Source organism: Centruroides vittatus, unplaced genomic scaffold (assembly GCF_030686945.1).
Source record: "Centruroides vittatus isolate TY-2023 unplaced genomic scaffold, ASM3068694v2 contig_660, whole genome shotgun sequence".
In the NCBI taxonomy this organism is placed as follows: domain Eukaryota; kingdom Metazoa; phylum Arthropoda; class Arachnida; order Scorpiones; family Buthidae; genus Centruroides; species Centruroides vittatus.
This window is the reverse complement of record NW_027122413.1, coordinates 69823-87931: the sequence shown is the minus strand read 5'-3', so window position 1 is coordinate 87931 and position 18109 is coordinate 69823. Positions and strand designations below refer to the sequence as shown.

General features: G+C 32.7%; 1 protein-coding gene across 1 annotated transcript; it reads right to left on the bottom strand.

Annotated features, from left to right (window-relative positions):
- Nucleotides 1–9314: 9314 nt before the first annotated feature.
- LOC136980050 (glutamate receptor ionotropic, kainate glr-3-like) lies at nt 9315–16681 on the bottom strand. Its single transcript, XM_067276097.1, has 5 exons — nt 16524–16681; nt 13800–13944; nt 11656–11885; nt 9719–9963; nt 9315–9546 (listed from the first exon to the last, which is right to left on the bottom strand). The coding sequence occupies exons 1-5, from the start codon at nt 16650–16652 to the stop codon at nt 9315–9317; spliced, it is 981 nt and encodes a 326-aa protein (XP_067132198.1). The 5' UTR covers nt 16653–16681.
- Between the last annotated feature and the right edge of the window lie 1428 nt (nt 16682–18109).

The following is an 18109-nucleotide window of genomic DNA, read 5'->3' as shown; positions in this document are numbered from 1 at the left end:
TAGATTTTATTTAAATATTATAAAGAAGATAAGATCAGAGGTTAAACTGGTAAGAATAGTACTTAATTCTCCTTAATACATTAATATTTTTATATCTAAGTACGAGCCAGGTCTTAAAGGGCTTTAATTTCAGCTATATGATTGTTTATTTATAGTGTGCTCAGGTGAATCTGATCAGTACCAAATTCGGTACATTTTGCTAATTTTTTCGGACCGGTTTTTTTCTTTTGCAGAATATAAGTAGTGTTCTTGTGTTTTTATTATAATTATAGTTTGTGAAAATTTTGGTTTCAACTTGTAAAAATATTTACAATGAAAAACTACATTTTCATCTTTGTTATGTTATCAACTACATTGTTAAAGTTGAAATCCTAAGAGGTAATTAGAAGCTAATAATTGTTAGAAATGGAAAAAGTGTTGCATTTCCCTATAACAAATAGACAAATAAAACATGCCAGCAACTGTACATAAAATAATTTTTCCATATTTAATGAGTTCAGGAAGTTTAAAAACGTGGAGATTTGCAAAAAATCTCTGCGGGTCTTATTTGACAGGATTCCAATACTTTCTGCTGTTATGTATACATAACAACCAGGACAGTAAATTTAAGAATATTTTAAAATGCATTTAACTTATCGCTACATAATATTTTCTTATGTTTATAAACGTGTAAAGAAAGAATAAAATTATATATCAAATACTTGCTAGTCAAGTAATAAAATTTTTACAAGTTGATATTCTCGCTAGAGTTTGTTGATCTTTTGCTTTAACTATTTTATATCAGTATACAGATATGGACTAAAAAAGAGTTACAGCTCAATATTACATTATTCATTGATGATTGAAAGTAAATGTTTTTCAGTATTCAAAATACGAAACGCGATATTCAATCGGGTAAAAACGTCCACGTTGCCTTTGTGGGAGATAGGATAAGAGTTAACTGCAAAAACTTAAATTAAATCCTATCAAAATGTTTATTTGCATTCTATGCTAAAAAGCATTATCTTTTAGTCCAGATATGTTTCTCTTAGATCAAATTTTCTAAAGAAACAGATTCATGTAAAGCGGATGAACGATTAACAAATTAGTAAAGAAGACTGTTTGTCGATCTTTAATGGACTGTATAAATATGAAAGAAAACACTTGCGGTTTGATAAAAGTTTAATGCGGTTTGCGGGTCGTTACACAAGAACAAGAAAAAAAAACAATATGGCTGACGCCCTTGGCCGTTACTTGCCGTTACAAAAAACTCTCGTCTCCAAACGTTTTTTAATTATCATTTTTTCTTCTCACAAAAAATACGGTGGCGCTCGAGGCGGCAACATCCCGGCCCGCGTTGAAGTAATACTTCAATAAACAATGTTAAACATTAAATTTAAATTTAACAATTACAACAGAAATGACGCGTGTAGGTCACCAAGGAGAATCACATTTTCTTTCTAGATGGATGGTAACAGGCACAATTTTGTTATGCTTCTCTTAAAAACACCTTGAGGGGTTTTCACCAGAACAACTCTCACCTTCCCGTCGGGTCCTTTGATAACTTCCTGTACACGGCCCAGCGACCAACTTCCGGGTGGGAGGTTTTCATCTTTTAAGACGACCATTGAGTCTGGTGTTATATTGTCCTTCTCAAATTGCCACTTATGTCGGGCCTGTAGGTTGTTTAGGTAGTCCAATTTCCATTTACGCCATATAACTTGAACAAATTTAGTTAACATTTGCCATTGAGACAAATAGTTATCTGGTTTACTGGTGAGATCTGACTCCGGTAGTCTAGTCAGAGGTCTTCCGATAAGAAAGTGTCCTGGAGTTAGAACTTGGAAGTCGCTTGGATCAGAGGACATAGGAGTGAGCGGTCGGCTATTCAAAATTCCTTCTATCTGCGTGGTGATAGTTATAAACTGCTCTATAGTTAGATGCGAGTTACCTACGGTTCTTTTTAGGTGATGTTTAAAGGACTTCACTCCTGCTTCCCAAAGGCCACCGAAATTTGGTGATCTGGGCGGTATGAACTTCCAAGTGACCTCCTCGCTGGCGAGATAATCAGCTAAACTGTCAGGAGGTGTTTTTACGTAGTTATGTAGGCGTTTCAACTCCGCACTGGCACCCACAAAATTTGTGGCATTATCTGTCCAAATTGACGCACTTTTACCCCTTCTGCTAAAAAATCTTTTCAAGGTTGCTATCATTGCCTCGGTTGTTAGGTCGGTAACTACTTCAAGGTGAATTGCCCTAGTCACAAGGCAAACGAAGATTGCGACGTAGCACTTCTGATAGGTGCCCTTTCTTTGTCCCTTATATTTAATAAGAAAGGGACCACAAAAATCAATCCCTACATGTTTAAAGGGGGGACTTGGAGTCATTCGCTCCGAAGGAAGATTTCCTAGGATTTGTTCCATGACTTTGGGTTTATTTCTAAAGCAAACGAGGCACTCATGTACCACCCTTCTGGCCAGGTTTCTTCCACTTAAAGGCCAGAATTCTTGTCTGACGAGGTAAAGTAAAGTCTGTGCACCAACATGCAAATTTTTCAGATGATAATATCTCATAATCAAGTGGGTTAACTTGTGATTTTTAGGTAGCAGAATTGGAAACTTTTTATCAAATGATAAATTTGAATTGCTCAATCTACCGCCGACTCTCATTAGACCCTGTTTATCTAGAAAGGGATGTAATCTGCTTAATTGACCCTTCGTTAGATTCCTTCCCATTTGCAATGTTTTTATTTCCTCAGCAAAGGCCATTCCTTGTACTTTGCCGATCAAATAAATTTTGGACTCTTGGAGTTCTTTCCTTGATAAAGGGCCAAATCGACGAGTTACGTGTTTTATGTTATGTAGAAACCGGAAAATATAACTAAGTATGCGAATTAATTTGATGTAATTATTACTAAGTTCAAACAGGGTATTGTCAAGGTCAGAGCTTGACACTGACACCAAATTAACGTGCGATTGTTTTTTAAGCTCAGATAGATATTTTTCATCGGAGGAAGTGTCGATGGCATATTCATCCTGACGTTGAACGGTTGGTGCTACTTGAGACTGCACTCCACTCCACCATAATTCCATGGATAGTAGATCTTGCGGATTTAAACCCCGAGAAACTACATCTGCAGGATTGGAGTGGGAAGTTATATGTTTCCAGTGGCAGCCTTCAGTAATAGATTGGATCTTTTCCACACGATTCGCAATAAAGGTCTTCAGGCGATATGCGGGAGTGTTGATCCAAGCGATGGCAATAGTTGAATCTGTGTGTAGGATCACTTCAGCTATATCCATTTGCAGACATGAGCGTACTTTTTTGACAAGTTGAGACAGTACTAGACAAGCTGATAGCTCTAATCGAGGGATTGTCATAACCTTAAGAGGAGCGACACGAGATTTACTAGCAATAAGTCGTGTCTTGCCAGTTCCATCTTCCTTTATGCAATGCATGTAAACTACTGCTCCATAAGCTGACTCCGAGGCATCTGCATATCCTAGCAAGACAGCCCTTTGAAGTGGATCTGTTAAAATATATCTAGTGATCTTAAGATCGTCCAGGGCTTTCAAGGACGACACAAAGTTCACCCAATCATAGTTAAGGTTTTCTGGTAGAGTATCCTCCCAGTCGAGCTTACTGAGCCACAGCTTTTGTAGAAAGATCTTTGCTCGAGTTATAACTGGTCCCAGAAGACCCAAGGGGTCATAAAGTCTGGCGATGACACTCAATACTTCTCGTTTTGTATAAAGCAATTTTTCTGGAATCGATACCCTGAATATGAACTGATCTTCAACCGGCTTCCAAATAATGCCTAAGGTTTTTACTGTTGGTTCCGCACTTGAGGAAAAGCAATGTTCCTTATTTTCTGGTGAACTACTGTTCATCAATTTCATTGAATTAGAGTTCCATTTGTGTAGTGTCATTCCACATGTGCTCAACATGTTGCACAACTGAGATTGTAGTTCGAGGGCAGCATCGAAATCTTGCTCACCTGACACAATGTCATCCATGTAGACATCTCGTAATATGGTTTTAGAGGCCAGAGGATATCTTGCTGCTTCATCGTAAGCCAACTGCTTAAGGGTTCTCACTGCTAGAAAGGGAGCACTGGCGGTTCCATAAGTCACAGTTTTCAGTCTGTAGGTGACTGGCATCTCTTCTTCCTCGTTCTTCCAAACAATTCTTAAGAGATCTCGTTGCGAGGGCTCAATTAGAATTTGACGAAACATTTTCTGGATATCTGCTGTAAAAGCGTACTTGTATTTTCGAAATCTTGTCATGATCTCGAAAACATCTTCCTTTACTTCACCTTTCAAGAGATGATCATTTAGACTCAGTCCAGAAGTTGTGGGAGCAGATGCGTTGAAGACTACCCTTAACCTTGTAGTGGTTTTGTCTGGTCTAAACACACCGTGATGCGGAAGGTAGTAACATATATTGTATGCTGTCTGATCAGCGGGAGGTTCCTGCACCCTTTCCATGTGGTCCAAGTCCAAATACTCCTTCATGAAGTTCTGATATAACTCCTTTAATTGTTTGTCCCTTGATAGTCTCTTCCACAATTGATTCAATCTCTTCAATGCTAACTTCCTTGACTCTCCCAAGTTTTGTATTTCCTTGGTTGCCATCTGCACAATGTATCTCCCATCTTCATTACGTCTGTGAGTTCTTTGATAATGATCTTCGCAATACTCTTCTTCTTTACTCATCAAACTTGGAGCCTCTGTAAGAGTTTCTATTTGCCAGAACCTTTGTAAACATTTATCGATTGATTCTGACTCTGATATTAGTCCACAATATTGATCTTGATCATTAGAGTCTGTGGACCCAGTTGCGATGTATCCAAAAACTGTGTTGCGAAATGTTAGGTTATTGTTGCACGATAGACGAATTTGATCGTTCTTGACTATTTCAAAAAATGCTTCAGCTCCAATAAGCATGTCAATCTTGCCTGGTGTAGCAAATCTTGGATCAGCTAACTGACGGGGTATTTCTGTTTTGCTGACGTGTAGAGAGGAAACCGGAAGTAAATCCGTGATCCTTGGCACCACTAAGAACTCTAGCGTCTTAGAAAAGGATCCATTACCGTTTATTATTGTAGCAGGCAGCTTAAACTTGACCGAGGTTTTATTTCCGCTTATACTAGAGACTGTGAGGTCGATTCTTTCTTGCGGTGTGCCCAGACGACTTGCGAAATCTCTAGTTACGATATTTGACATACTGCCCGAGTCCAATACTGCGCGCGCTTGAATGCTGGCTCCGGTAGTATGATTTAAAACCCAAACCATGGCTGTCGAGAGAATTACTGTCTTATTTCCCTTGTCAATACATGATAGTGAGTGAGGTATACTCTCACGAAACTCTATTGCGTCGGGATTAAGATCCTGCTTGGTTGGAATCGGTTTGCTGTCGATCACTGGTGCATTTGAACCAATTATAGCTTGTTTCTCTTGGTGCAGTAATGTATTATGTCGCTTTCGGCATATCTTACAGCAGCTTTTGGAGTTACAATTTGATAACTTATGCCGATCACTTAAGCAATTGAAGCAGAGGTTGTTTTTGGCCACAACATCGTTTCTTTGGGAGACTTCCAACTGTAGAAAAGAATCACAATTGTAAACAGGATGATTCTGCTTACATAAAATGCAACGAGACATAGAATTGTTACATTTCACAAATAAGTTTCTCGGTTTAACTCTATCTTGATTACACCTTGGCTTCACGAACGTGGCCTTATTAATATTTTCTAAAATCTGAGAACGCTTTTCCAAAAATGAAATCAAATTATCTAGCTTAGGAACGTCATTCGAACTAATACTGAACTCGTACTGTTTTAGAGTCTCCTTATCCAGTTTCTGAAGTACAATGTTTAGAATTAAGATATCGGAGAGCTCATTCCTTTCATATCCCAGGACCTTTAGAGCTCGCATATTCCGATTGACAAGATCAATTAAGTTCCTCAAACCCTTTGCTGACTTATAAGCTAGTTTTACAGAGTCCAGAATCGCATTAACATGGGTTTCTACTATTAATTTCTTTTCTAAAAACTTTAAATTAAAATCCGAGTAAAAAGCTACTCTTTAAAATCCGACTTCGAGTGAGTTAAGAAGACAAAAAAAGGACGAAAAAGATGCTATACTTTTATAATTTTATTAATTTCATTTCCCCAAATGCATTTCGCCATGCCTCATCAGTGGGTAGTTGAGTTTTGGTAACCTCCGTTCCTTTTATGCTGGATGATGTTTTCCCAGCATGCATCTATCTGCATACCGTCATTCAGATTGATTAAATTTGCATATTCTTTTATACAAAAATGTTCTATTATTCTACGTTTTAAACAATCTTCTTCTTTATAAAGTATTTTTATATTATTTCTGTCTATGTTACAAAAATTATTTTTATAATGTAGGTACCACGGCGATTCTTCTCTTTTTAATCTTATTGCTGCCTCGTGCTCTTTTAAACGTACTTCTAACTTCCTTCCGGTTTCTCCGACGTAAGACTTCGTTTGTGGACAAGTACAAGATAATTTATAAATTACACCTGCAACATCAAGTTTGTTTAACATATTGGCATCATCTTTGTTTATGACATTAACTATATATCTTTAACATGGTTTCTGACTATTAATTTCTTGTTTTCGTACCTCTCTTGTAACGCTTGAAACAATGAAGCAAATGAATCATTTAACGTTTCTAAACTCTTAGCTTCCCCTATGAGAGCAGCTTTCAAATAATGTAGTTTCTGTTCAGCCGATAGTTGCTCGCTTGACGAAATGATATTATCAAATTGCATTTTAAAGTTACTCCATTCTTCATATCTTCCAGAGAATTTCGGTAGAGGAATCTCTGGCAATTTAATATTAGCGGAGTTATTTCGACCTACGGGAGCCTGACTCACCATAACGACGGACGAATCCGCTTCTAATCGTTTAATACGAGACTGGATCTTAAATTTACAACTTATAATTTTGTCCTCATATTCTTCACTATTGACTATCTCAGTGTCATAGTCAGTTGGGCTAGGAATGAGGCCCTCAATCTCCCCGTTTAACGTTCTCAACGACTCTTCCTTTCGACTAAACTGATCCAATATTTCTAGAAAGGTTTCTGTCTCTCTATCGTCGCTTTCAACTAGACTATCGACTTTACTAATTAATCTCGTCACACTAGCTCTTATCGAAGCGCGTTTTTTCCTTAATTTCTCGAGCTGATCCATTTTAAACTCTCTACCACGTGTAACGGACAAATAAATTCTTCCTACCTTGGATAGGCGACTTAATGAAGTTTGAACTCAATCTTATTTGCTTGCGAAATTGTCTCTTTTCTTCTCATCCGCCTCGACGGACCAGATGTTTGTCGATCTTTAATGGACTGTATAAATATGAAAGAAAACACTTGCGGTTTGATAAAAGTTTAATGCGGTTTGCGGGTCGTTACACAAGAACAAGAAGAAAAAAACAATATGGCTGACGCCCTTGGCGTTACTTGGCCGTTACACAAAACTCTCGTCTCCAAACGTTTTTAAATTATCATTTTTTCTTCTCACAGAAAATACGGTGGCGCTCGAGGCGGCAACAAAGACTATTTCTAATAGATTTTCTTATACAATTATATTTACTCAAATGGCTTTGCTATTGAAAAATATTCTTTTAAGTTAAAATAATGCATGTAGTTTTATCATAATCAAGCCTCATCACATTTTGCTAGAACATCACATTTGAGTTAAATACACAATTTCGTCACAAAAATCGTCCAAATTATTAATTGATAATTTTGTAATGTTGAATCGAAATATGTTAACATTTCGATAAAGTTCGATAAGAAATTTTGGAGTTTATTCCACTTTCGCTCACAAACATGGATAGCCGTTATGTAGCTGAAATAATAGCGTCGTTCTTAACTTGAATTTTAACAGAAAAATTCAAATTTAAATTATCTGAAGAATAACGTAATGTTAAGATATAGAATTTTATTTGAGATACTTTACTGTCAATACCAACTTTGATGATTACGAATTGTTTGATACTTTACAAAGTATACTTTGTTCATAAAAATTATTCTATTGTATTCATTTCTTATCATGGAAATTATTCATGAAAATTTACAAAATTTATTCGCGGTCCGATAGAATCTTCCTCGAATGTTACTGAAATGAATACCTGTGAAGATACTTGTAAAATCGTTCCTTAAATCTCGAATCTATTTCGATTTCTGAACTTATTAGTACTTCATCGAAAATTTCTAACGAAAATGAGTTGTCAATGTTTAATTGCCATGTACAATTAGCTGTATTGAATAAGATTTTAAAAAAATCCGTTACAAATATTTTATTATGTACTCTTATTCTCGAAATGTTAAAAATGCATAGTCGGCGAAGAGTGATAATATACACATAAAACTATTATTTATAAATTGAATAATTTTATGTTTCGAATACTAATAATTGTATTTTAAATGATAGCTTGTAGATAAGTGAAAACCGCTTTGGAGGACTTTATTTACGTAATGCTTGGATAGGCCGCATTGGATTTATTCAAAGAAATGTATTTTGTATTTATAATTAATATTAATTTGAATGATTATAATACTTTTTACAATAACGTACTTTTAGAAATCGGATCTAGCATTACCATTAGCAATTACATACGATAAAATAGAAGCAATAGATTACAGCGATGTTATAGATGCTTCGAGAGTAGGCCTAAGATTTTTTACATCTAAACCCGATGAATTATCTAAAATGTTGGCCATAATATATCCGAAGATTTCATTTCCTATTTTAAATATTTCATTCAGAGATTCAAGAACTAAATATCATATGTATTTTTTTCTTTATTTCACATTAATTGTATTGATATTATTTGAATTACATAATTTTAGCTAAATTGATTTGACAAATTGATATATTGATACATATTATAATTACAACTTAGAAGAATTATATAATAGATAGAATAGAATAGAATATACAGATATATATATAAAGATAGATAGTATATACAGATAGATGAAGTAAATAGCGAAATAAGCGAAATTTCGTCTAATCCAGAAATTCGAATGTTTTTCTATTTTGGATATATCAAGCACTATGCTATTAAGTTTCATAGATTATAAATATTGCAATGCAATTACTGTATATATAGATAAAATAATTTACTCAAATTCGGAGTAATGGACTAGTATAAGTATAAGTATAAGTATAGTATATATATATAGTATAAGTAATTTCGGAGTAAATTACTTATATGACATAGATAAAAGTAGCAGTTATATTTTACACCTTCTAATTGTATATTGGTTGATAAAATAAATATAGAACATGTCAATTTATTTTAAATACCGGGAAGATATTTGTTTAACGATAATTTCTAAGATAAATATAATTGTTGAAATTATATATCCAATTATTAATATTCCGAATGATCCAAACAAATCATGTAATGTTATAGGATGAAAGTCATCAGGTTCCACGAATAACGACTGTCTTTCGTTGCTGTGACGAAGTAGCTCATCAGATAAAAATTTTTCTTGTATTCCTGCTTCAAGGCATCTTCTCAAACTGAAATTTAAAAATTTACGAAGAAAAAATATTATGTATTAATTTTAAAATAATAACATAAATTTAATAAAACAATGTTTCACGAAATAACGTTTACACTTTTATTTATGTAAAGTTAATTATTATGTATTTTGTTCAAAAATTATATTTAGGTGTGTTTTTACATACTCACATTTGATCAAATTCTGTTTTTAAAGGAAAATTTTTTCTTAGTCCAAATGACACTAATGTCATAAACAGATTATCTGTAGAACACAGATAATTTTCTTCTCCTATTATCTTAATTTTAAGTAACGCTTCGTTGTTGAAACTTATACATGCAAACTTTCTTTGAAAATAATGTCTTTTCTCACTATGTACCAATTTTCCTTCGGCAAAAAATTTTTTCATAGTAGCAGTTAATTCTGTTTCTCCTTTCTGTTATAAATAAGATTAATTCATTAAGTCTATTAGTTTTAACATATTGACATAAGATATTTTATTATGCAATTATTTGTACTGTATTACACACGAAAGAAATTGATTTTTATAAAAAAAATCAGATTTATATAAGGGAACCAGATTTGTTGTTGACTGGGGTTTCAATTACGTTCGCAAGATCCTAAGTTTCGTAAACGAAAATTTCTTATTTTTTCGGAACCTCAGGCTTGTCCAAGTACGACTACCGTCATTTAGCTAGTATTCGAGAAAATACAAGTGTATTGTTATAAAAACTGTTCAGTGACGACAATTATTAACAATGTTTAATATAGTTTAAAATCCTGTTATTGTTGGAGTTCACTAGAGTAGATTTTTAAAATAAAATGTTTATAGCCCCGATCGAATACAACGCATCGTTTAATTAAGATTCGTGAAAAGAATTGAACTATACTTCTTTCCATACTTTACCTTGAATATTGTAGTTAAATAACCTATAATTAATTGGGACATTCTATAAACGAATTTGATTAAAGATGTTAGAAGTGTTATTTAAATTGTACATAAGTTATCATCTACAGTATAAAGTTATTGCTCTTAAAACAACTTATATTCTACCAACAGAATTTAGACACGAAGTCATACGCAACTGTATAACATATTTAAACTGTAGACATGGACCACTTGTCTCCATGACTACAGTATTGTAGATTTCAGCTGTTTTATTGTTGTTTTTGGGCTGCAATTTCAAGAAAATAGACTATAAATTTCCATTGTCGTCAGTCTGTTCCTATTTTTTAATCTCGAGTATGGAGTAAGATAGATTAAAGTAGAAACCAGAAATAGAAACGTCAGGGGCAGTCCTGAGGTGACGTTATGTCAGTTCAAAAATGTCGTCTAAAAGGAGTTAGATAGATGACTAGCATGATTCTGTTGCTAAAAGAAAAAGTATGATGTACAGGAAATATTGCCAAACTGTTAATTGGAGGTAGACAGCATATATTTTAAATAAAATAAAATATAATATAATAAAATATATGATTAAAAGTTGAGAGTTGGTAAATATTAGAAATATTTTTGAGTCTTGTTCATGTATTAGGGCAAAAAGTGTGTTATATCTGTTTTTCTATAAATAAATAACAACTAACCCGTTACAAAGCTATACATCCACCAAAGCCGAATTAACGGGCTAAAGTCGGCTATAATAAATAATTAATTAATAAGACAATCTGGCACTAGAGCTTAGCGTTAGGCACCATGTCTTACTAAATTAATAATTATAATTAAATTAAATAAAAAATTTTAATAATTTGGAACTGGAGGAAAAGAAAATCGGCCCGAAGCGGGACTCGAACCCGCAACTTTTGCTATTCGTGCAGACACGTTACCAGTTACACTACCCGGACCGTCGGTCTGAGCGCCTCCTCCAGTATATATAAGCTAACACGACGACCATCGACGGCCATTACAGTGCCGGCTAAGGACACATCAAGTGCCCACGTTCTCCCAACTCCATTATTTATTTACTAAAGCCGACTCTAGCCCGAATTCGGCTTTGGGGAATGTATATCTATTTTTCTACAATAAATATTATTTTATGTAATCGATTCGTTCTATCTACGCATACCCGAAAAACAATCGACGGTTACAGAATTAGTTATTAGCAAATATTATATCTGAAACGTCAAATACCTTAACCACCGCTCCTATTGCTGAATTCATATAAGTACTCAATGTATAATCTCCGTTCTTTACAGCCTGAAATAAGCACGGAAAGGTTCTCGGGACATCTTCTAAACCAGGAAATGTCAGAAATGACATCAAACATCCGCTATAACTATATCCGAGAATAGACGTAGCAAGAATCCACATGATTACCAGCAGTTTGCGACTCTGTCCAGTAGGTTGAAAAATATCATTTCCTAAATAAATAATATATTTTGTAATTATTGGCATACTAATGTTTAATATTGCTTAAATGTTCTCTATTGTACAGTTTATTAATAATAAAAATTAATACATCTGATATATTAAAAGAAACGTATTCTTGCACATAAATCTAAATTCCCCAACTAAAATTCTTCGTATTGATAAAACCAACTGATTAGTAAATTTTATTGATGTTACATGAATGTTAATATTAAATACAAAAATATACTAACAGGTATTTTTGAATAATAGCCAGAAGCTTAGTTCTGTAATCAAAAGTTTTTTTCAAGAAAACAATGTAAAAGCAATAAATACCGTAAACTACGATAGCTAGGTACTTTACATATTTATATATTTAACGAACAAATTGAATTGAGTTTAATTCAATTTGTTTGTTATATATATAAATGAATATGTATGAATGAAATGAAATTTAGAAAATACGCATTATACAGTAGGGGTATTTTTATTGATAGTATGATATTGTCTGACCGTTCGCTAGCTTGACACGTCCTGTAATTCGACACTAGTAGATTTTCTGGTATCACATTCAGTGATGCAAAGTCGTTAACAAGCTGTTTACTACTTCAAACGTCAGTGTCTGCTAAATTTGAACACACTCCAATAAATGCGTAAAGATATCAAGCTGAATACGAAAAAGATACAATATGAAAAGTTGTTACACTCATCACCTTAAGCTGCTCAAAAAAAGTATTTTTTAAATAAGTTTAACTTATTTAAAAAATAAAATATCCTTGTTATCAAGTAACTAAACAATCAAAAAAGTATCTTATTTAAAAAATACTGTGTAAGTGAAAAATCATTTTTCCGAAATTCTTCATTAAATTTTGTGGAAATCATCCCAGTTGGCATACCCATTACCTGTGGTAACAGCGCGTTCGGATATTGTATTATATTTCCGTATTACAGGTATTTTTAAAGTAAAACTTATTACAGAAAATATACTATTGTCTTTTCAAAGTTAATTTCTTTTATAAATAATAATCCTCAAAAATAAATATTGTATTTAATACTTTATTAATAAGTAGCAGGTTGGCCCGGCGTCGCTCGGGCAAAAGTAATGACAGCGAAAATTAAGATTATTACGTTATAGTCAAACTTACCCGTTTTCACAGAATGCAAGAATTGGGTCCTCCTGTTTCCAGACTAATTTAAAAATTTTTAGATGGATCGAAAAATATGTTCGATTTCTCGCAAAAACGAAAAGATTGCATTTGAGTTTTGCACGTCGCTTTTTCTTAACACTTCCATTGTTGACACTATCATTGTTGACACTGCTATTGTTACTTGACACTTCCATTATTGATGGCAGTGTTAAGCTTTAATCCTAGAGCTTAGCGTTAGGCACCATGTCATACTAAACTTAATAATTATAATTAAATTAAATAAATAATTTTAATAATTTGGAACTGGAGGAAAAGAAAATCGGCAAACTATTTCTCCCCCCGTGGAGAAGAATTTCGAAAAATTTCTTCTTAGTGTGCGTTCTTGTGATATACCATAACTGTGTACAAATTTCAACTTTTAACTCTTAACCGTTTAAGCTCTGCGGTGATTATTATTATCAACTCGTCTCGATTATATATATAGACAGATATAAACGAGCATGAGCAAAGGAAATACTCATCGCAGGAAAAAACGCAGTTTAAAGTCGTAACCGCGAGTATCATTCGAATGAAACCGGTATGATAATAAAATAAAAAATAACAATTCATGTGCAAGAACACTGTGATAAATGCTTATCGCGTAAATAAATAATTTGAGAATGTAACATTTTTAAAAACATGTTATAGAAATGTTTTTCTTTTAAATGTTAGCTAAAAGTATAAACGTGTTACTTTGAAACCATTTTTTAAATAAACATGAAAGAAAATAAAAGGTCTAACCTTGATTCGTAAACGAAGCAAATATAGCCATCACGATGGCATATAATGAAGTCTTTTTATCAGAATAAAACTTGGCACTCATGTTGAAAATTAAATAGAAAAATATCGTTCCAACAAAAAAAGTAATGATTGTTGCAATCCACACCTGTAAAAATAATAAATTAAAAGTTGCAATTTACACCATTCTTTAAAGCAAATAAATTGAATGTTAAAAGAATTGTATCAAATGTAACGATCACCGGTTTTTTACATAAATCTCCGGCATTCAAAAGGAAAATTAATTTAATTAAAATTCTGTTAATATCATTTTTGAAATTCCCACCGTGCGTTGTTGCAATGTTAATTATTATTTTGAGAATTCAAATACTTTCCTATGACCTCTTCGTTCTGCCAGTACGCTAGCAATGAGGTACTGTACAGTTTCATTGACTATTCCATTACTAGTGAAATGTAGTCTTATCAAAAGAATCTTTACCAAATAAAATAAGCGTGTCTGAAAATATTAGATACGCACTGAAGGAAGATGACAAATAAATCTACAGCATTTATATTAATCAATGCATTGAGTGTCCAAACCAGCGAAATGATATTGGGCGTTATTTCTTTAATAACTTCTCTGACATCTCTTGTCACGTAATGCATGAAAAAGTTGTTTTAAACATTATGGAAATAATCAATATTCACTCTTTTCAAGATTAGAAAATGTTCCATAGGTTATCGGTATTTCAGTAGACTATTCTTGTAATCACCAATATCCTTATTTTCGACTTTGAGGTATTCCATCCATCTTCTGAAGGTCCTTACATTTAGAACTTTATATGATTCTGAAGACGACTATGAATTTCGTATATTGAAATATTCTTTTTTCCATAAGAAATAGTTGCACAGTGACAAAAAGAAGCGTATGTCCGCTAATATCCTGAGATCATTCGCGATCTCAGTCTTATCCATAAAGTTATTAACATTCTCAGAAAATTTAATTAACATAGTAAGTAAAGAAAGGTTAATCAAGATAAGTTTTCAGACCGATACGATAGAAGCAGTTGCGAAATTAAATAACTATAAACAAGAAAATTAGCGTGTTGATGAAAAGACAAAAAACAAATTAGAGAAAAATTTGAGTGAAAAAAGCGTTGTGATGAAAGATGACGAGATCGTGAATTATAGCAAATTTTTTGTAGAACATATGAGATCCACGAGTTTTTGAGATTATTTTAATCCATTTTTATGAAAATGTTTATGTAAACATCTGTCGCGATCGTTAGGTAAAACACCTCGCATATAATCGGATTCAATGACAACTCAACTAGCAACAAATGGATAGGAAATTTAACATACTATTGTGAAACAATAACATCCAATGGTGAAAGAAGGGAAAAGCGACACTGTGAGGTCAATGCAAGTCATCAACAAGCTCGCACACCTGCAAAAGTAATTTTCGCTTTAAAAGCAATGGAAGATCACATGACTAAGTTTCCACTGAAATCGTATACAAGGTGGAGACACCAGAAGTTAGGCGCGCTTGTTACCGAGGAAGTTACGATTTTGATTGTGGCCAGTAATCTCCATAAAACTGACCTGATCCCATCCGACGAGACAAAGGATAAAGACATTCATCGGCTACGAATCTTCCATACAAATGAACAAGCGTCACATCAGCTAAACCACGGAGGTATACTTGATATTTCTGAACTCTCTCTCTCACCTCAGTCACAGAGTAGGCACGCGGCAAAGGAACTAGATTAGACACCGTTTTTTCTAAGTAAAATTCTGTATTATAACCGCATTTAACCTCTCATTGTGTGATCCATATGTATCCTTTAGGCTTAGATGTATAAGGAACTTTTGTTAAATGTTAAAAACTTATCAGTCTTTTCCTGTCAAAAGAACACCTATGGACTGACTCATCACACCTCCCCCACTCAATAACTTGCCTTTCTATCAGTTTTATAGCCATCCGACGACAACGTGGGCAGTCTTTACAAGACTATGCTGATTAAGTGGCATTTGGGGAACAGCTGCTGTGCCCCGGCTTTCACACAGGATTGTAAGATGTGAAATTATTCCTTTGGCTTTATATACATAGTTATAAAGAGAAAATGAGTGTGCTGTTCTTAATCATGTAAAACTGCAAAAAATGTAAGACTTGGTATGTATTTTTTTACTTGAAAGAACAGTAATTGTGTGACCTCTATGAGGATGACTCATAGTGCAGTGTTTTAAGTATAATGGATAAAAGCGAGCAATGTTAGGAAAAGTAAAAGATTCACTATCTTCTAAATGATGCAATTCATTTTTTAAGACGTGAATAAAGTGAACAAATATTCAAGAAGAATTTTTAGTGTTCATGTCTAATACATCCAATAGAACAGACACGCCCAACAGAGTTAAAAGTTTTTCCAAAGAGAAAAGTACAGAATGTTTAAGTAATTTAAAATAACTTCTCTTGGTTCTTGTTAATTGGAAATCATTTCTTAAGGCACAAATCCTTTATATTACAAATATACTATATTGTATTATTATTACATGCAGAATTATGTAAAAGTTTTGAAGTTAAAAATTATATCTATCAATACTATTTAATTTATTTCAATCTTTAGTTAAACATTTTTAAAGTGAAATTGAGTATATTCTTGAATATATTCTTGAATATATATTCTTGAGTATATTTGACAATTTTTATAACACAAAATATGAATTTAACAATAGAATTTAAAGACGTACCTCTATATCAAAAGGATATGTAATCGCATACAGTTTTGATTTTTGTTTTCCCTTTCTTAAAAAGAATATAATATCTGAAATCCAATAAGGTATAGTGAAGTCAATTATTTTCGAATGTTGGTAACTCATAACGTGAGGCACAGATATATCCGACTCCTAAAATTAGCAAATTAAATACTGCAAATAAATACGGATTGTTAAACAGGAATATTTATACTAAATATAAAATTTTAATTATTATCATCGTTATGTTATAATTTTTTGGTGTTTTAATACTTTCATTTTTGTAGAGACATCCTATTTTTCCTGTCCAAGATCCATTTTTAAGATACATTCCATAATTCTTATCGATTTTTATTTCAAAACTGTAAATTTAAAATTGAATTAAAATATAACAATATAAAAGACAGAAAATATCAATTTCAAAAATTTAAAAGTATTAAGTTACTAATTCACTCTTATATAGATTCAAAAAAAGAGTATGTCGATTCTTTATACTGAAGTATAACTATCGAATATAGTGACGATCATCTGAATGATTTATGTTAAACTGTTTATGAAAACACTTGAAAACACCGTCATTCAGGTAATAGTAACAATGTTATCATTCTACTCCGCATCTACAGCATCATCATTCAAAGATGTCGAAAAAGCTAAAATATAGTCTCACTAAATTAGATATCATTTTATTTAGTAGTAAGTGATATTATTGTTTTGTCCTCAACGACTGTACGGTACTTAACAGTCCGCGAAATTCTAACAGAAACAATACATATTTCAAAAACTCAGAAAGATTTTTCTGAACTTTTCTTGTCTGGTGGATTTGAACAGTTTATTGGAAAAACGTGAGTAGATCAATTTGCTAATCTTAATGTAGGACCTGATCGAGCAATTGTTGCATACATTATTCAACCAATGAATTTTGAATTACCTCTATTGGTCAGAATTATTTTTCACTTTTCTAATTTGATGGATTTTCTGGCTAATATACAGTATGTAAGAGATAAAACACGAATTCAAAAATGAAATTTGTTTAACATTTCGAATATTGTATTTTTTACATTTCCTTAAGTTACTACAAACTGGTCATACAAATTTTTTAATGCTCTGACCATAAATCGAACAATTCTTTACTTAAAATAATGAACCAAAATAAATCTTGTTGAGGTTTGATGTAGGTCTACTTTGAAAATACGAACTCATAACAGAGTCTTAAATAATAAGTGATTTTGTTTCTATTAAGACCGTCACTACCTACAAATGAAACCCGATAATCAACGAAAATTGTTTGTTTCTGCAATTAGCATTAAATTAGAAACGAAGAACAATTTAGATTGTTCGACGTTTCTATGTATTAAAAGCAATTACTTAGTTGCTAATACTTAAAAAAAACTCAAGAATAAATTTTTAGTTCATATATTGCTTGTAACATTAGCAATGCATTTTTCCTGGTAATTATTTTTTTTAAGTGTTGACAATAAAACCTACAAGAATACTTTTAATTTGTTGATGTAACTTATAAAACTGTTTTTGTTAGTTGTTTTTAGTTAAATGACAAAACAATTTAATCGCTTCATTAAAGTAAA

Excerpts from the sequence above, each read along its gene's own strand:
- LOC136980050 (XM_067276097.1), bottom strand. The coding sequence starts at position 16,652 with ATGAGTTACCAACATTCGAAAATAATTGACTTCACTATACCTTATTGG. Across the intron at positions 11,886-13,799 it reads TGCTTCGTTTACGAATCAAG|GAAATGATATTTTTCAACCT; the intron begins GTTAGACCTTTT and ends TTATTTATTTAG. Across the intron at positions 9,547-9,718 it reads AAAACAGAATTTGATCAAAT|TTTGAGAAGATGCCTTGAAG; the intron begins GTGAGTATGTAA and ends TTTAAATTTCAG.